The 20,164-nt window shown below is 43.9% G+C and overlaps 1 protein-coding gene across 6 annotated transcripts in view; it reads left to right on the top strand.

Annotated features, from left to right (window-relative positions):
• FAM168A (family with sequence similarity 168 member A) overlaps positions 1-20,164 on the top strand; it is a 158,763-nt gene that overhangs the window by 133,042 nt on the left and 5,557 nt on the right. For 4 of the 6 annotated variants that reach the window (XM_011377389.2, XM_011377390.2, XM_011377391.2 and 1 more), the window contains 5 exons: positions 4,787-4,813; positions 9,782-9,907; positions 16,359-16,501; positions 18,269-18,443; positions 19,746-19,876. In XM_011377389.2, the coding sequence (XP_011375691.1) occupies positions 4,787-4,813; positions 9,782-9,907; positions 16,359-16,501; positions 18,269-18,443; positions 19,746-19,858 (584 nt within the window). In that variant the 3' untranslated portion in view covers positions 19,859-19,876. The remainder of the gene's footprint in view (positions 1-4,786; positions 4,814-9,781; positions 9,908-16,358; positions 16,502-18,268; positions 18,444-19,745; positions 19,877-20,164) is intronic. The other 2 variants (XM_023521664.1, XM_011377393.2) reach the window with 1 other exon arrangement.

Here is a 20,164-nt window from a genome sequence, read left to right on the forward strand (position 1 = left end):
CATTTCTCCTCTACTGGAATGTCTGAGATGTGCATCTTCCTCACAGAACCTTTTCTGTTCTCTCAATATCCAAATCTGTGCTTTGCTCAGTTGCCCCTGAGAGTTTCATTCACACACACACACACATACACAGCAGACTTTCTGGGTGTGGATTTGGAAGAGAGTGAGAGTGAGAGACTTGCCACCAGAGGGTAAAGAGCTGGTTTTCAAGCTGATGCAAGAAACTTGTTTTTCAAAAATAATAAAAGCCCAACACTCTTTGGGTAGAGATTGAAATATGTTTGGAAATGTTGAAAAAGTTTGTTCTGGTTTGGGCTGGGAGTAGTACAGAGGTCTTCCCATTGATCGTAATCCCCACACTCAGTTGACGCCTTAACACACAAGGTGCAGGAGAAAGACTATGGGCTCTGCAGTTAGTCCTGGGTTGAATCCTGATTACTCAGTAGTTGTAAAGACTTGAACAAGTTGCTTCACCTCTCTGAGAGATGTGCTACCTACCTAAGCATTGTAAATCGTTTTATGTAAGTTCCTCTTTGTTTGCTCATTAAGGATTTATTTTTTGATGTCCTCTAGACTGGGATGGAAAGAAAGAGGATGCCATGTTTGCCTGAAGTATCTTACAGTCCATTTGGGAGCTGTCATATAAACAAATTCATGACTATACAGTATGATGAGTATTGTAAAAGAAATACATAAGAGAGGAAGCAGAATTGCGAAGAGCAGTCTACCTGAGATTGAAAGTGTAGGGAGAGGCTTCAGAGAGGGTCTAGCATTAGGGAGAAGTAAGAGGCATTCTTTTAAGCACACAAAGGCGGAGCTGGGCATTCTAGGCAGAGTAGAGTCTAGGCAAAGACATGGAAAAGCGTTGAATGTCATGATAATACCCCCATTTTCTTGTTTTTAATTATTATTCTATAGTTAGAAAGCTTGAAAAGACCTCAGAGATCCTCCAGTTCATCCCCTTCACATGACAAGAGAGATTCAGAGAGAAGCTGTATTTTGTCCAAGTTACCCAATGAATCAGCAATAGAATATGGACTAGAACCCTTAGCAGATCTTCTGGCCCTTGGTCTGGTGCTTTTCTGTGCCAATCCATTACTTACTCTACTGTCATTCCCTTTTCTTCTGCGATGTTTAAATGGGCTATTTCAGAAGACCTAGATTTGAATCCTGATCTGTCATTTTTTATACTAGCAACTTTAAAGTCACCTGACCTCTCTGAACTTCAATTGCCAGTCTCTAAAGTAGGAGTCATGTCACAGTCGTATTATACACACACCCATACACATCATGAAGTTATCAGATAGCCCCTCTGTTCGGGGCAAATGAAAACTATTTTATGCAAATAAATGACGTTAAACCCCTAAAGTGTTTACATAGATGCGTCATTCCGCAGACATTTATTTTGGCCTAGTTATGTGCCCAAGACACTCTAGAAAACATTGTAGGTGATTCAGATCTGGGGAAGCTGCAGTCACTGTCCTCAAAGAACTAGGGAGCAGTGACGCACGGGCTAAAAACTTATAATGGTATTTCAGCATTGATATTGTATTCTGTATTTCCCAAAATATCTTTAATAGGAGGCAGAAATAATAAAAGCTACAGAAATTCTCTCTGATAAAATATTTAATCAGATTGGTAAGGTCTATCTTAAAAACTGTTGCTTTTGATTATCAAGTATCTCATAATATAGAAATGATTTAAATGCTGTGATATCTGTGAATTGGCTTAGTAAACTATCCAGTCTAAAACAAAATGAAGCGAGTAGTTGCAGAAAGTTAGGTAAGACCTGGAATGAAGATACATTGTCTTTGTAGTCACGAGACCATCAGCGACCTCTGTGGAAGCAGAGTTAAGTCAGGTGGTGAGACTGGGAGTGAAGAAGTAGACTTAGCAGATAGAGACTACTCTCATAAAGAGGCTTGGCCCATCTGATCTCGGAAGCTAAGCAGGGTTGGGCCCGGTTAGTACTTGAATGGGAGACCACCTAGGAAGACCAGGTGCTGTAGGCATAAAAAATAAAAAAAATAAGGGATTGTAAACTGACAAGGTCCTTGCAATCTGTGAGGTCAACCAAGGGTTGCCTCGCCTAAAAAAAAAAGCTTGGGCACAAGGGAAAGGAGAACAAGAGGATGTTGATTAGAAGGGAAAGTAGAGTTAAAGGAGGGGTTTTTTTGGAATATGAGCATGGTTGAATAAGTACTGATGGGAAGGGGCAAGTGGAGAGGACAAGTCGGATGCAAGAGCCAGATGGAGCCAGGCCTCCAAAGAGGCTGTGATGGGGTGAGAAATCCAGAGCTTGGTTCATTTCTTTGGGAAGCTGGTGGAGGGGGGGTGCCTCACAGGGGAGGGTGGCTCTTCTTCCCAGACTAAAGGAAAGCTCACAGGTGGAAATGCTTAGAATAAATTGCCCACTGGGAAGTGGAGAGTTCTTATCTGATGATTGGGTTTGCTGAGACAGATGAGCAAGGATAGAGGGAAGGTTCTTAAGGAGAGAGGTCAAGGTGTGAAAGTCTCACTGGAAAGGGTGGGAGAGGACACTACCAGCAGGTAATACAGCCATGTAACATTGGAGGCCTGGCTGAGGGTAGATGCCCTGAACTTGTCAGGACTCTATTTCCCAGCATGCGGGTATTTTCTCATGGTGTCAGAACTTCTGGTGAGAGATTGTGGAATTGCTTTAGGATTAGTCTGGCAAGAAAGTAGAGGATGGGAAATATATAGCTAATATTTTTTGAATGGTTCCTATGTGCCAGGGATTATTTTAAACTATTAATGGATATTAACTTGTTTTATATCACAGTAAACCTTTGAGGTCAGTACTGTTGTTATTCCCATTTTCCAAGTTGGAAAAGTAACATTTAGAGGAGTTAGGGAACTAGCACAAAGATCCAAGCCCAGCCATCCTGCCACCACACCCGCATGAGTATTTAACGACTACATTATGGTTGCAGTTGGCCAGAGAAAAGTTGAGGAGTTAGACTAGAGCAACCAGACTAGAGAGGGAAGGGAGAGCAGACAGGAGGAGGCTGAAACTGGTGTGTGTGTGTGTGTGTGTGTGTGTGTGTGTGCGCGCGCGCGCGCGCGTGTGCAGGGTAGGGGTGGGGGTGGGGTGCAGATGTAGAGATTGGAAAGCTCCTGGCATGTATAAAGTACTGATTAAGTTTCGATTTTAAAACATCAGCTCTCATCAAACTTGATTTTCTGCAGTTTTGTTTTGAAAAGTCAACATATTTCTAAGCTATAACTAAACCAACCTAGACCATTTTTTCAGAAACCCACAAAATCCACTAGAGAGGGTAGTAATTAGCATACTGTGTCAGACAGCCCCAAACTGGGAGTTGGAAGACCAGGGTTATAGTGCGAACTCTGCTACTGAACACACGTGCACACATATACCCTGGCCAGCCTGTCTCAGGGAGGCTGGCCTTTGCATTCACCAGGTCTCCTGACTGCTGTGGGGGAGCTCCTGCTATAGAGGAACTAGCTCAAGGACAGAGAGGGCAAAGTAGGTTACTTTCAGCTCCTGCCAGAGCCAGCCATTTGTGATGCTGATAGAGGCCTGCAGGGTAGAAACCTGCAAAGGCTCTTAGGTTTTAATTTCTCTCAGCTTCTTCAGATAGACCAAGAAGTTACTTCAGAGAGAGCTATTTTTAACAGCTCAGAGTACCCTAGGATGTCATCTGTTCAGGATGAAAGGAAACATTTCATTGGTTTTAAAGGAAATGTAGGTACTTGGAGCTCTTTCCCAACCTCTTAATGACTTTAAGGATCTCATTTAAGAACTGTTTGACCCCACAGGAGACAGGAGCCAATGGAGACTTGTTTTCAGATCTGGAGACCAAGTGATGTATCATATTGATGATACTCTGACTTGAAAATGAAAGGAAAGGAGAAAATAGGTTAACTAATATAAATAAAAATGAAATACTGTCTCACAAGAAATCCGTTTATAAATAATTTTCATCTATTGTCTCACGTGATTTCATAGCAGCCATGGAAGGTACAAATATATTATTCCCATTTTACATATGTTGAACCTAGGGAAAGGCAAAGGAAAGGAATTTGTGTTTTCTGAACACCTGCCGTCTTCCAGGTGTTAATTTTTACATATGTCAGTTTTTACGTAATGTCACAGATGTTAATTTTTACCTTATTGTGAGTTAAAGCTTCTGGCTTCCAATTTTGCTCAGTGGGGTTAAATAACTTGTCCAAAGTTGCCCAGCTAAAAAGCACTGGAGCTGGGATTCAAACCCAGTCTTTTCTGAGCCCACGGGCTGTGCTCCTCTTTTGGTACCACATTTTCCCAGAGGCTGCAGGGAATGAAATGCCTCTGCATTGGTCCTAGCTCTCTTGGGCTTTATAGAGAGTTCTTCAGAGGCCAAAGATGATGATTTTGTCCATGAACCTTCACATCTTCTAGCACAGAAAGTCTTAGCCATGTATGAAGTCCCTCTGCAGTACTCGGGAGAATTGAAACTTAGGATGGATAAGCAAAGAGCAGGAGCTTGGGCTTGTTTATGTCTAGGCAGCTTCTTGGTCAGCTGCCTGGAAAATATCATGGCATCCAAGGAGGTGCCCCTCCTCAATGAACAGGTTTTTCTGGATGGCAAGTCTGTCACTCTGCTCCAGGGTAAAGGCACTTCGCACCCTCTGCATTCTCTGTTTCCTGTATAGTGTGGGGTAAGCTGCTATCTTGAGACAAAGTCATGTTTTTGTTACTGCAATGTATACTACTTTGCACAGATTCTTAGTGGTAATTTCAACTAACATTTCTATCCAACAGAGTTTCAGTTCCTGCATTCAGCTTATGGTAGGAGAGCTATTTTTCCTCATATGTATTATGGCCTATGAATGTGTTATCTCGTAACAACAGTAGATCCCCTCTCCTTTCCTCCCCAGATCCCATCCCCAAGGCTTGGGCTCCCCCAGGTGGCTCAGCAGCAGTTCCTAAAGCATGCAGGAACATGTCTGATGGTGCAAAATCATGGGTTGGAGACACACATGAACCGTCCCTTAGGGCAGCAGTGAAGGATTATGGCACTAAAAGGCGTTTCTCCCCTTCCTGACCTCTGGGGTCCCTATGTGACCTAGGTCGGAAACCTTCACCGTAACCTGGCTGCTGAATTCAAACAAACAAGTGAACAAAAATTCCTGGACCTGTATGGCTCCCCTGTTGGCTTTGTGGCAGCCCCTGTGGAGGAGTACCTGGATTATGCCTCTAAGAACCCCAAAAAACAGTCTGCCCCAGGATCAGATTTTCCATCTCCATCGGCAGTCTAACATGTTTGAAGACCTGATTGACTTTAGATACAACCTGTTTCCTTAGCCCAAATCTTGAGCTCTGAATCATTTTCAGAACATTTTCCTGGATGGAGAAAGGTGAGGGCCAAATGTGCTAAATGAGCAAGGGACCAGAGCTAAGTTCTCTGGGCAGTGTGGACTCCAGGCCCAAGGCACCACGGGAACTAATGGGCACCTGTGAGGGTCCCAGCAGTATAACTTGACTAGGTCCTTTTTGTCATAGACAGGAAGGGACCATGGGAGAGACTTGCTCCTTTACCACCCTCACCTGGGCTGCTCAGGACAATTTTTTGTAAAATTTCTATACACCTTTTCAGCTTCTACCCTTGAATTATTTGGATGTTCGCTATTGAATTTGTGTGTGGCACATCTTTCAGGAGATGAGCTGTGAAAATTTCTCCTTACCACTGCTGTGGGATGCGAGATCTTGGGCAATTTGCTTATGTCTCCAGGCCATAGATAATGTGTTTTAATCCAGGTGATCTCTGAGGTCCCTTTAAATGCTAACAGCCTATATTCTCTTATACTTTTATTGTTTGAATTTTTCTAGTCACAGACTTGTTTCTTATATCATTTGGCGGGGGGCGGGGGCGGTAATTTTTTATTTGCCTCAGGATATATGAACTCGGACAGAGGTCTCCATAAAAAGTAGGAGAAGCTCTCATGCATCCTTACCCCTCCAATTATAGCATTCACAGTTCTGTGCCAGGCCTTACTGAGCTGGCCCTTTGAAGATACAAAGACCAGTAAGACAAAGTCTCTGTTCTCAAGGAGCTCACAGTTTAGTGGGGAAGACAGAGAAGCCAGCAAGTATGGGGGCTTCTGGGAATCACAGGCACGGGGATAGTGAACCATATGGGATCCTTGATGGGGCTGTGGTCAAGAGATAGGGGAAAAGAAAAGACTTCATAGTAGAGATGAGTCTTCAGCTCATGATTGATGGATTAATAAATATTTACCAGGTGGCATTCGGGGAAAGACATGCCAGGAAGAGTGAGCATTGTGAGCAGAAATACAGAGATAGAGTGTTTCTTGATGTATTCTGGGAATGATGAACAGTTTTGTTTGGCAGTATACAAGGTTGGAGAGTGAAAATAAAGAAAGAGTCTAGAGAGATCATAGGGCTAGATTATGAAGGACCTTGAATGCCACACAAAATGTTCATCCTCCATTTCAGCCTTATAGGCAGTGGACAACCATGGAATGTTTTTAAGAAAGGTTTTCTGATTAGGAGTAAGTCTTAGAAATATCACTCAACTTGGAGGTTAAATTTGGTGGGTTTCGAAACAGAGCAGTAATAGTTCAGGTGAGAGATGATGAGAGTTTAAATTAGAGCTGTCCATAACTGTGGGGATAGAAGAATGGACAGATACCAGGATTACATATCTGTAAGATGGGATGACACTTTATTTTTGATCCTCATACCAATACTCTGATGCAATCAGGGACTGATTATTATTGCCATTTATGAAACAACAAAACTGAAGTTTAGAAAGGTCATGTGACTTGCCCAAGGTCTCACAATTAATAAGTGGCACAGCCCAGGCTAGAATTCAGATTTTCTGACTTACTGCATTGTTCAGGATGATGGTCCCTTGCTGCCTCTCCTCCTTGTAAGTGTGCTTAACGGACTGTTCAAGTGTCAAAGGGCGTGAGGGCCCCGTATCTGGGGAAGTGAACAACCCAGCACCTGGATGTGGGCAGCATGCTGTGACTGGGCCATGGCCCTTCACTGCCAAGGGTTCTCTCTCTGTCTCTCTCTTTTCTTTTTAAATTAAGGAGTAACACATATACTGTACACATGAAATGCGGTAGTCTCAAGTGTACATCTCAGTAATATTTGACATATGTATACACTTGTATTTAACTACCACCCAGTTCAAAATATAGAAATATCTAGGAGTTGGTATGTTTCATGGTACCCAAGAGCAAACATGCCGGTCGGAGCAGCCTACTCTGTTACCATGCCTCTGAAATCTTCAGTTGGATTGTCTTCATCCATAGTGGTAAGCTCCGAATCACTACTACCAACAGAATGAATTATTTTAGAATTGTACGTGGAGGAGGAAGATCATATGGTACAACTAACTAATGAAAAAATCAAATTGACAGCTAATATTTGTTTTTTGTTTTTATTCTTCTTATTTATCCAGTTATTTAAATTATTAAGTATTTAAATATCCAAAGAAATATAGAAAATACTGATTTTGATTTTTTTTTTTTTTAAATACTGTTATCGGAGGAAAATACTTCTTCAGGAACATATATAGTTTAGTTCACTTGATCACTTGGGAAATACATAATAAAAGGCACAGTCGCACTTGCTTCTTTCCTGGTTAATTTGGAACGTTATTTTACTCTGTGTAATGCTGTCTTGTTCACTCTCTGGTTAGCGTGTGGCTGTGTTGCATCTCCAGCTAGACCATGAGTACCTTGTGTGCGGTGACCATGACCCACGTGTGTTCTTGTCCACCGTGGCGCTCCCCTCAGTGCTGAGTACAGTGTAGGCCTCAGTCACTTTCTGGTTAATTTTTATTTACTTTATCACACAGTCCTTCAGGCTTATGTCAGACTTTGGCTTATGATGAAAATTATGGTAAATTATGCACCACTTCGGGAAACGACTGGATCTGGACCTCCAAATTCTCCACAGCTAAATTTAGGCCTCCTGTTCCTGGTGGAGTCCCTGTGGGGTCTTGAGGGCATGGACTTGCTCTGACTTCTCAGAGCTACGTGTTTCACCTTTAGGGAGTTGTTTTGGGTGGCCAGGGCTCTCTGGCCACATGGAGTGGAAGGTTTTAAATTGGAGATATCTTGATAAGATTTTTCAACACTAATTGGATCTTTTATTAATCTCCAACCCCCTCTCACTCCTCCATCCTGGAAAAAGAAACCCAAGAAAATTGTTTGAAACTGACCGCCCTTTTCCTGCATTGTATGCAGAGTCATGTCTTAATGTCCAGCAAAGGCCCTGGACTCTGCATGGAATTCTGCTGGGTCTCCATTTCTTCTGCCAGAATTCTCCTTTTAGTGTCACTTCCCTGCCCATGATTTCCTTCTCATTTTTCAGCATCTGCTGTATATATTGCGGGCCATTAACTCAAGTGCAGGGTCAGCCCAGAATGGCTACACTTCTAGCCTTGGATCAGTAAAAAGAGCAAAGTCCTTGACCTCCTTCTCTGGGCCCAGTACCTTCATGACTGAAGGAACTGGAAGCATTACCTGTTAACTCAGACAAGCAGTGGGTATGGGATCTCTCTGGAGGTGGACTACCCTTGTTCTGGTGGAATTAGAGTATATAGACATTTTCCTTTCATGCTACCGGTCTTACCTCGGCCCCTTGTTTCAGGTGTATTGGACTGTTGCCAGTGCAGCTCCACCTCCTAATATACTTTAAAACACCCATATCCATGACTCCCAAGACCTTATTTGAACAGAAAAGATACTAAAATCAGTCTTTTTGCCCTAATTTGGGTCAAGCAATTTGGGTCAAGAATGTTTTTCTTTAGTGTTTGAAAGTATATCAAGGGAAATATCTAAAATGTTAGGCATTTCCCCCCTTTGAAACCCTATTTCCTCTCTCCTTCCCCACAGGATACCATGAAGGTAAGTTTTTTGAGTTATTCCCCACTTTTAGAACATAGGAAGCATCATCCTTCCACATTTTTCAAGCTGAGCTTTGAGTCAGCCTGGGACATGTCTCTAGATTTCTTTCAAACTGGGCCTCATCTCTATTTCACACCTACCCCAAGTTTGACATTTACTTTCTTAATGGCCTGAAAGATCATCTGTAGTTCATGAGGAGATATCTCAAGTGAGGCACCAGTAGCACCTCAGCAGGAGATATAAAGGGTATGCAAGGTTTGTCTGTCAGGCCCCAGGTATGTCTACAGGAGGAGTTAGCAGGGATTGCCCCACTGGCAAGCCTGTGCCTTCTAAGCTGCCAGAGTTCTATCCTTTTAGAAGAGATGGCAGTCCAGCAAGGTTCATGTTATGTGGTAATTACTTTTGGGTCTGTCTTTGAAAGCAGCTTATTAAATACACCTCCGAATGAGATTTCAGGTGTAAAAGAAAAAAAAGAGTACTCAGTTGATCCTGGCCCAGTATATAGTCAAAGGCTCCAAGTTGTTACACATTCATGAGAAAGCGGCTAAGGAGTATTCCAGAGCCTTAGACCAGAATGTCACGCAGCAGGAGGCAGTATTCATAGGCATCTTCGTGGTTTTAGTGGTAGAAAATCATGACTCTCCTAATTAGTATAAGTTTAGATTTTCTCAATTTTAAATCTTTTAGAAGCTCACTTCAGCCGTCCTCTCAACCACTCACCCATCTCAGAAAGGCTGAACCATCCTGTGTGTCTGAACAGATTCACTTGGGTTATATGTTTCCGTCTAGCTCAAGACCCTTGCTTTGTGTCTGTAATTGGTGGTGCCGCTTCTTATTTCTGCCTAATGCCATTCTTGTGTCTTCCCTTAAGCAACTCTGCTGATGAAACAGGCCTGGCCACAGAACTCATCCTCCTGTGGCACTGAAGGCACCTTCCACCTCCCAGTGGACACCGGGACGGAGAACCGAACTTACCAAGCATCCTCTGCGGCTTTCAGTAAATACAGCCTGTCTCCTCCTTTCCTTGTTCCCCTTGGTTGGGACTGATTTTTCTCTTAGTAAGAAAGGAAAGGGAACTGACATTTATAAGACACTATTTTAAGAGGTTCTCCTACCCACACAAAAAATTGGCCCTCCTCGTACAGGAAGGTCATCCTCTTTGATCATGCAGCCACCTTTGGGGAGACACAGAGCAGTGAGGGAGGGAGAAGGAAGTACTCGCCTGGCTAACAAGTTCGATGAGGGAAGGACTTACTACATTTCAAAGGAAAGGGGACAGAGGGAACATTTGGATGCCTGCCAGTGGACCTTTGGACAGAGAGGGCTCCTTCGATTGGCACAGGGTTTGACTTCACACTATGGACATCTGGATCAGATAATTCTTTGTTGTGGGGAGTTGTCCTGTGCATTGTAGGATGCTTAGCAGCACCCCTGGCCTCTGCCCACTGGATGCAGTAGCAAACCTCATTATAACAATCAGAAATGTCTAGTTTTTGCTAAATATCCACTGGGCGGCAGCGTGCCCCCTGTGTGAGTAATAGTGCCCTAGTGGAAGCTACACTGTGGAAGCTACACTGTGGAACCACTGTGGAGTCTCGGGGAGGACGGAAACCATCAGGCCAGTCACATTGGTCAGTCATCTTGAGGCTCAGTTGGGTGACTGTTGGTTTCACCTTCACGTCTGATTTTTAATACAAAATGGCTCAACTGGGTAAAATGAAGACCAATGTTTAGAAATTACCAAGTAGCATTTCGACTCTGAATAAGTGAAAACTTTGTGCCTCGTTGGAGCTGTCCAAAAGAGGAATGGCTGGCTTTGGTTGTGGAAAGTGCCTATCTCTTAAGGTGTTCCAGCAGGGGCTGGACAAGCTCTCAAAGGGATGTCGCAGACTAGGTCCTATAGTCTGTGATTCAGTGAATTATTAATCTGTTAAGTAAGTAGATTAGAAGAATACATTGTATGTTTTTCTTTAAAATACTCAGTGTTATAGCCCCTAGATGTCAACATCAGCTTATGTTGATATACAACATAACTGTCAACTTTTAGAGAATATGCTTTAATAATCACCTTCTCATTTAATCTGTACTGTAGTTCTGTTATTTGGGTGGATTTTTATTCCAGTTGGAAATCTGAGGCTCAGAAAGGTAATATATTCATCGCCATCCAACTAGTAAAAGTTATCACCCAGATTAAGTTACTATTGTCTTTTTTTCATGAGAGTAATTGTTCTCTTTAAGAGAGGGATGGCAGCAGTAGGGAGTTTTTCCAGATATCTAAAGCATTATATATGTAAATGGGCATATACATACATATTCTCCCTTATATCTACATATATGGATGTAGATGCATATAGACACACCTACTATATAGTGCAGCAGAAAGAAACCTGGTATAGAAGACCAAAAGAGTTTGGATTTTAGATTCTGTGTAACCTTGGATAATTCATGACCAGAATTTGGACCTTGGTTTTTCCAACTGAAGGTTCTCTCTAGCTATTAGACTCCTGATTCTGTTACGTTGTTGCTGGGTACTGAATATCCTCCACTCTGGGAAGGAACCTCCTCTCTAGCTGCCCTGAGGTCCACTAGCCTTTGCTCACACCTCTCCAGGTATGGGGTACTCATTCCTTCCGGAGGCATCCCTTTCTACAGTGAAAAAGTCTTGAGTGTTAGAAGGCCTTACCTTCTACTATGTTTAAATCTTCCTGCAATCCCATCTAAATGTCCAGTAACTATACTCTACTGCCCTCTCACAGGTTATCACAGTCCCTGGAAAGGATGACCAAAATATCCCCCACCTCTTTTAAGCAAGTAATGCATGAACTTGTGCAATTTTTAAATAGAAATGAGGATTGACTGACCCTCCCACACTCTCCAGGGTTCCTCCCAGCACACAGATTTTGTGGCTTCTAATGTCACAGGAAATTCAGGGCAATTTGGCAAATTCCATTGAACTTCACCAACCCTTACTAAGCCTGTTTGTAATTAGGTCTCTCTCCTATTTATTCAGCACTCTCTTTTTGAGCTACCAACAAGGAGACTTGGGGGTCAAAGCTAGAATCGGACATAGAGCCTTGTCCAGACATATAAATCTTATGGTCAATAAACCGATTAGTCTAAAAGGCATCCTTGATGTGAGGATCAATGCCTCTGAATGTGTAGGGGCTCTACAACTGGAAAGATTTACGACAGTGCATAGAGCTCGAAGAGAGGACTGAAAAGGTTTTACCTTGCTAATGTACACACTCTATTACCCTGTTTGATAGAGCCTAAAATTACGGTTAGGAACCTGAGAGAAAGAACAGGGCGTCAATAAACAAAGCCTCTTTCATAAGGCAGAGCTAGGATTTTTAGTGATGAAATTCCTTTTTTCTCTCATGATATTGCCTTTAGTGAAACGATTATGCAAAGGCTAATATACCAAATACCCAAGATTGGACTGCAGAGACCTATAACTCAGAAAGGAGCTCTGCCCAGGGGATGGTAAGCCCTGAACTCTGAGTCCAGCTCTGCACTGATTCGCTGTGCAGTTTTGGGAAGTCTCTTTTCTTCTGGGCTCCAGTTTTTTTCATCTGAAATAGAGAGTTGAATATAAGTCTCTAATGTCCTTACAGGCATAGCATTCCAAAGACCTAACTCTGTGACCTTCAGACTTAGGTAGAACTCCCTTAAGGAGAGTCAGGCCTCCCATGAGGGAGTTGTGTCTCACTCAGTTCATTTGAGCAAAATGAATGTTTTTTGGGGGGGATGGGGAGCAGGTGTTTTTTGCATCAAGTCCAACAACTTCTTTCACTTAGATGCACAAAATAAGGACATCGAATTTTATGATGCTCAAGGTAGCCCAGGCTGCAGGCCAGGGCATTTTCCAGTGATCCTCAAGGGTATGAACAGGCCCACCAGTCAGAGGTAGAAAGTCCTCGGCAATGATTTTCTCACAAGTTTCATTGAACTACTCAGAAACTTAGAATCAGCATTAGAAAGGTCCCTCTGACATTATCTAGTCTGAATGAGGGTATTTCTTGAGAGAAGAATTGACCCAACTCACTGACAGGGCCCAGGATGGGGCCCAGGGCAGTTTCTACAGCCTTCTGACATAAATGGTGACCTTGAGAACCACTGTAGGCAGAGGAAGGAGCACTGAGTCCTGAGTCCTCATGAGCAGTGGCTTTTTCTCTCATCATCCGCTTATCATCTCTTCTCTGAGATGTTTGTGTTGGTCCTAATGATATCTAAGATCTCTTCTAGCTTTGCATTTCTACTTCTCCCTTCTCAGATTATCTGGACAGACAAGCAAGGCCTTCTTCTGCAGCATTATCATTTTTTCTTGCAAAGGGTGTTTTGGCTACTGATTTGTATTCTGAGTATGTGTGCATCTTCATTTCATAACATGAAGAAAGGGAAACATTCTCAGACAAGGTTATTCTTAGATATGGAAACCAAATTCTACTGCAGTCTCTTGGAACCTTTTGATTTTCCTCACAGGGATGATCTCAACACTTTGTGAGATTATTGTCCTTGTGGCATAGAGGGAGTAGTACAGGCTTCCGCAAGGGATAAAAATTCCATTGCACATTCTCAGGGAGCGTATAAGAAAGTCACCAGCATTGTTGGCTTATTAACTTTAAAGAATCACAAAATCATGGCATTTTAAACTGTAAAATCTTAAAATCTTAGAATTCTAGAGTCTGTGTTTCAAGTTGGATCACAGTGTGTAAGTTCATAGTTTAACCTCCTGTCTACTATATTTCAGCCAATGTCTGCTTATAATACCCCCAGGACAGGAAGCTTACTATCTATACAGTGAAAGAGAATAATAGCTAACCTTTATGAAGTATTTTTAATTTGTTAGGTACTATTCTAAGGGCTTTGCACTTATTAATGTATTTATCACAGTAACCCTATGAAGTAGGTACTATTATTATCTCCATTTTACAGATGAGACTGATGTATTCTATAGCTATTAAGTAGTAGGGCTGGGGTTTCAACCCAGGTAATCAGTCTGGCTCCAGACTATTTGTAAGCACTGCTTTGTGCTGGATAGCTTTTAGAGAGGGCATCTTAGGATTCAGAGTATCCTGCCCTGCTGCACAGAAAAGAGATGCTCTCCACTCTCACAGAACTCCCCATACCTTGTGTTATCCCTTTAATTCAGGAGTCAGCAAGATAGTAAATATTTTAGGCTTTTCAGGCCATGTGGTCTCTGTTATAACGACCATTGTAGCAGGAAAGCAACCATAGTCAATATGTATTAGCTGTATTACAGTAAAACTTTACCAAAAAAGCTACTGTTACAAAAACTGCAGTTTGCCTATTTTAAATATTAATAGTATGAATAAAAGATGCTGTGGTAAAATAAATTTGGGAAGTCCGCATATCCCTATCTTAGAGATTCACAGTTCATCCTTTTATTTTAAAACTTCTCAGTGTCATAGGATAAAAAACAAACATTTATCTCTATTTTACATTGCCACCTTTCTTTTCTTTTATAAAACAATGATTAAGCTCCCTCAGAATCATAGTCCTTTTTGTAATCTTGGCATGTACCTATCTTGAGAACCTTTGTTTTACAGATAAGTTAACTGTGTCTCTAAGGTAAAGAGCCCCTCAGATGGCTCCTTCTAGATGTCTGCAAACCTAGACTCCTTGTCTTCCCTCACGGTATCTGCTTCTCCTCCTATGACCACCTCTCATGATTAACTCCACTAGAAATTTGGAGGAATCTGCTCTAGACTTCTCCCTCAACTGATTCGTACCCTCCCTTCCAATTAGTTTCTAGTTCTTATCAATGCTACCTTCCCTATTTTATTTCCACTCCATCTTCATTGCTACTTATTTCCCAAGTGTATTTGACCACAAAATTAGTTTCTCATGGAACATACTGCGGATATGCAGGTGGATAAATGACATGATTCTAAGGCGAGGACAGGACACCTTTTGTTGTGCCTTTGTGGCAACTCACATATCCTACTAACTCATCAAGGACATGGCACCAAGCCAGAGCTGTAGTGGGAACTAAGAGATTTGTGGCAATATGGCAACTTATTTCTACTTGGGGTTAGGATAGAAGAGACCCAGGATCTTTAGGACAATGGGATTTTAGTTCATGAAAAGCTCTTCATTTTTAACTTTCTGATTTAACAAAATAAGAAACTAAGGCCCAGAGACTTGGCAATAGCCACAGCAAATTGGGGGGAAAGCTCAGACTGAAGCCTAGATCTCTTCTCTTCCAATAAAGCACCCTTTCCAGTCTGCCTCCTAGTCCCTTCTTGCAGAAACAGCACCATGTTGCTGAAAAGGTTCTTGGTGAGCATCTTGTAGGCGAAAGACCTGAGGCCCCGAGAAGTTCATTGATGTTTTGGCCAGACTAAGTCAAGATGGGGACCAGAGAAAGAATCCCCAGCAACACCCATTGGGGTTCCAAAGCCAAAGTCCCCAAGGCACTGTGTCTTTAACTTAGAAAGGAGAAGTTCCTATAAAGACTTGGCCTTTCTGAGCCCCAGGAAACCCTTATATAGATCCTTAAGTCCCATAGAATCATTCATTTTGTGGTTCTTGTTCCCATCATTCATGGTTCAAGTTTTTCCTGTAAACATAGGATCTGACTCTCTTTTCCAGAAGATTCAAAAGCAGCACAATTTGTTGGAATGGCCGATTGTGAGATTCTTGGGGACTGACTTCTCAGCCTTACCCCCAGCTTTTGTTCACCCTGCTGAGGTACCTACATGGCCTGGGTTCCAGGTGTATATCCCTGACTTCAGGCCCTCAGGCAGAGGTGGCCCTGCCCCAAACCCTAGGAGGGGAGGGAAAGCCAGCTCTGTAGAGCAAAGTTTTTCAGCATCTCAGAAGATGAGGATCTCTGCATGGTGTTTTATATGGAGTTTTTGGAGTTTTCACCTTAAAACTTGGCAGGGAGGAAGAGGAACATGAGGAAGGGAAGTCCAAAAAGGAAAAACAAGGGAAAAACAGAAATACAGAGTAAGGGGGAAAGCAAGACAGAAAGATAGAACAGCAGAAAATATTCTAGGTACTGAGGAGGAGACAGAAAAACAAGAAGATAGTGCAACAAAGAGCAAGTGGGCCAAGGGTCTCCCATCTGTGCGCCCCTGCCTCTCACAGCACGTAGCTCAGAATCACAGACTGTCTGAGCTGCAAGGGTTCCTTAAGCAATTCCATCTGGATCCATCTATTATTTTATAGATGAGAGCCTCGAGACTCAGAGAAATAAAAGGTGCCAGAATCACACATGCAGCCCTGTGCACCAGGACTGAGGGAGCTGCCTCTGGGGCCAGGGCTCTCTGGGCGGAGCCCTGTTCTCTGTCTGTTCTCATCTGTGTTTCTAGCCTGGATTCAGCCTATCCTTGTCTGGGGAGTCGTGACTGGAGCCTGCTGCCTTCCAGTGATGCTGTTCTGCCAACTAATTGGAAGTCTCTCTTATTGCCTTGGTACAGGATATACTGCGGGGACACCATACAAGGTCCCACCGACCCAGAGTAATACTGCTCCACCCCCCTACTCCCCATCACCCAACCCCTATCAGACGGCCATGTATCCAATCAGAAGTGCCTACCCCCAGCAGAATCTGTATGCCCAGGTAGGTACATGTGGAAGCTTGGGCCCACCTCTTCTGCAGGTAAAGGAGCCACCAGCCTGTGTGGGGTGGGTGTGGGTAAGAGAGAGAAGGAAGGAGAGTTCATGGCTTTGGCCAGCTGTCACTGTTGTGTCATTGAAACAATATCTCTGCAGTCCCTCACTCCACCTAAGCTCCTGAAGGTGGGGTGGGGGTAGGGGTGACACATGAGGGCACTTAGGTTAACTGAGTCCAGAATGTCAGGGGGGCATGGGCCCTTGGAGATCATCTAGCTCAACTCCTTTTTATATAAGTGTGGAAGCTGAGACCCAGAGAGGGGAGTGACTTGTTCAAGGTCACATAGAGAGCTATTGGTTGAGTCAGAATGAGACCCCTTCTGTCTTAAGCATCTCCTCTCTCCCCAACATTGACCTTCCCTTAAAGATAAAGTCTGCAAGCTTGAGTGGGGAGGAGATAAGTGCCCAGCCTCTGCCACTAGTTTCCTGTATGACCTTGGGCAAGGTATTCTCGCTCTCTGTGCATTAGTGCCCCCATCTGGGCTCCTTCAGGTAGAGAATGTGTGCAGTCTGAGGGGCTGGCTATATGGTAGTGATTATATGAGGCTTCAGCATACACGTGGCACATTTTTCTGGAGTGACAGTTCTGTATGAGGTTTAAATAATGAAGAGAACACTTTTTAAATTTAAAAAACAGCTATATTACAGAGTAGAATGTGAAACTTAAAAGATAAAACAACAGACTTGAGAAATTTTTCTTGTTTATGGTAGACTGCTTTGCACTATGCTGTCGGACCTTTGGGATTACAAACTCACATTCTGAGTCTCTTGTCATTATTTAGTAGAAGCGTTTGAGAAGCTTTGGATTAAAGTGATCCAGGGGCCCTTGTTTGCTCCCCGCAAACATCAGGAAGCAGCCACGTGATCCAGGCAGTGAGAAATTCTCTCAGACCATTGTCTCCATTCTCAACCTATTTTCCTAAAGGGAAATAGGTAGTAAGAGACATCTAGGGAAATGCTCTGCATTTATGGCATTTTCCCAATATGTAAAGTGGCAGCATTCACACCAGTTTGACACTCCCACTATTACTCCTTTATGTGTATGTGCACAGTGCTCTGGAGTTCACCACCCCCACCCACATCGTTCATTCATTCATTGTGGTTCCTACCTTTACATTTTAGGCAGCTTATAGAGCACATTGCAATAAAATACACACACACATTTTTTTTTGGTGCCGAAACCTAGGACCAAACCATAAAATACATTTTTAAATGCTAAAATCATTGTTGAGGGAGTACAGCTATTATCCCATTAAATCGTGCAAGCAGCCTTAGGAGCAAGGCAGGACAAGGTTAGAGTGTTATTTTTCAGAGCAGAAGCTGAGCCCAGCATTGAACTCTCCATAGTCACATAGTAAGAAGCAGACCCCTGGCTGGGGCGCAGACCCTCTGTCCCTGGGCCAGTGCTTTTCTGACTCCAGCCCCTGGGCCTCGGACTGTTACTGTTAGGAACTGGGCTGCACAGCCAGAGGTGAGCAGCGGGTGAGTAAGCGAAGCTTCATCTGTATTTGCAGCCGCTCCCCAGCGCTAGCATCACCACCTCAGCTCCACCTCAGATCATCGAGCATTAGATTATTACAGGAGCACCAGTCCCTGGTGCCAAAAAAGTTGAAAATCACTGCCTTAGGGTCTGGAAGAGCAAGCTCCCCTCCCCTCCCCACATTTCGCCCCACCTCTCTAAAAGCCTGTGTGACCTCAGCCTCTCTTCCCCCAGGGAGCCTACTACACACAGCCGGTATACGCTGCGCAGCCCCACGTCATCCACCACACCACGGTCGTCCAGCCCAACAGCATTCCCTCTGCTATCTACCCGGCACCTGTTGCTGCCCCCAGGACCAACGGCGTGGCCATGGGCATGGTGGCCGGCACCACCATGGCAATGTCTGCAGGTGAGGGCAACCACTGTATCAGTGTCCATCCCGCTCCTCCAGGAACTCATGACAGAGTGGAGAACACAGTTATGGAATCGACTGTAGCACAGCATGAGAAATCCTGTGTCTAGGGGTTCTGGGAACCCAGAGGAAGGACCTTCTAAATTTGACTGCAGGGTTGAGGAAAATTTCACTAAGGAGGGCATATGGAGCTGGGCCTTAAACGGTGAACAGAGGCTAACCAGAGAGATGAAACAGGGAAGGGCAGTCCAGGAGGCAAGAATATCACATGTTCATAGGACGGAAATGGTCCAAGGCACTTAGAAAACGGGTATGAAGTTGGAAGGGTGGCTGGAGTAGTCAGCAAAGACCAAGTGGTAAAGAGATTATCTTTAGGCAACAGTGAGCTAGCAAAGGGGTTCAGACAGCAGAGAGATGGGGTTTGGTTTAAACATTCTCTTTGGCTGCAAGGTGGAGGCTGGATTAGAAGGGGAGAGGCTGGAAGCAAGTATGTCAGTGGGAAGGCTGGAGTTTAGAGGAGTCATGGTGACGCTAGAACTCTGGTAGCAACAGGGTTCCAGAAAGGAGGGCACGGTACCTGTTCAATAATGTAAGGCATGGGAAGAAGGAGGAGTCCGGAACGACCCTTCTCCGTTTCCGGCTTACTCCAGAAATGAAACCAGAGCCCTGCCCCTCAGGAACCTTGCAGAAGCGGGTGGGAGAGACACCAGAAGAAGAGCGGGTTTAGGGACATTGTTAAACGAGTTGATATTGCAAAGAAGAGCATGAGAAAGCAAAAGGGCTATGAGCCTTGGGTCCTAACATTTAAAGGCTCAGCTGGGTCACCTTTTGAGAGAATTGCATACCAAGGGGTCAAGTGGGTGGGAGTTTGGGATTTTATTCTGCCCCTAATGTAAGGAGTTGTCGGTCAGGGAGCTAATGAATATCCACAGCGAGCTATTGAATATGCCAGCCTCGTTGTCCCGGTCTTGGAGACCAGTTGCCAATAGATCATACCCTTAGAACTAGGTTGGTGGGACACAGCCACATGAACGAAGTTACTGCTCACTATGATGTTTGCAGTGAGAGGAGCATACATAGAAGAGTGAAATGAGGCCACTGGAGAAGAGTGTCCTGGAGCATCAGAAAAACTTTCCCTAAGGAGATGAAACCTGGCAGGGTGGGGAGGGGCCGCCCTGGTTTATGAGCAGGCAGGGAGGCAGGGCCCCAGGCCAGGAGCAGCCGCATGAAAGCTAAGGCTTCATTCTTTTCATCTCGGATGGCCTCACATCAGCTTTACTTTTCTCTCTGGATGTTCAGGTACCCTGCTGACTGCACCCCAGCACACCGCAATTGGGGCACACCCTGTTTCCATGCCAACATACAGGGCCCAAGGGACCCCTGCGTACAGCTATGTGCCCCCGCACTGGTAAAGCCTGCAGCCCATCCAAGTGAGTGGGGCCCAGGGTGGGAGAGGCAGGAGGGTGACTAAATACCGGAACTGCTTCAAAGCCGCTGATTTGGTCTGAAGCACAGGTGTCAGCAGGGCAGTTACCAGTTGCTTTCCTGCTTCAGCTTCAGTAATATCACTCTTAATAATAGCTGTCACTTTACATATATTCTAGATAGTTTACACGTTATCACATAATCCTTATAGCTCTGTGAAATAAGGATCGTTAGTTCTATTGTACAGATAAATACGTATAGTTCAGCATCACTTAACCAGTAAAAATTAAACT

The sequence above is a fragment of the Pteropus vampyrus genome, unplaced genomic scaffold (assembly GCF_000151845.1).
Source record: "Pteropus vampyrus isolate Shadow unplaced genomic scaffold, Pvam_2.0 Scaffold311, whole genome shotgun sequence".
NCBI lineage: Eukaryota > Metazoa > Chordata > Mammalia > Chiroptera > Pteropodidae > Pteropus > Pteropus vampyrus.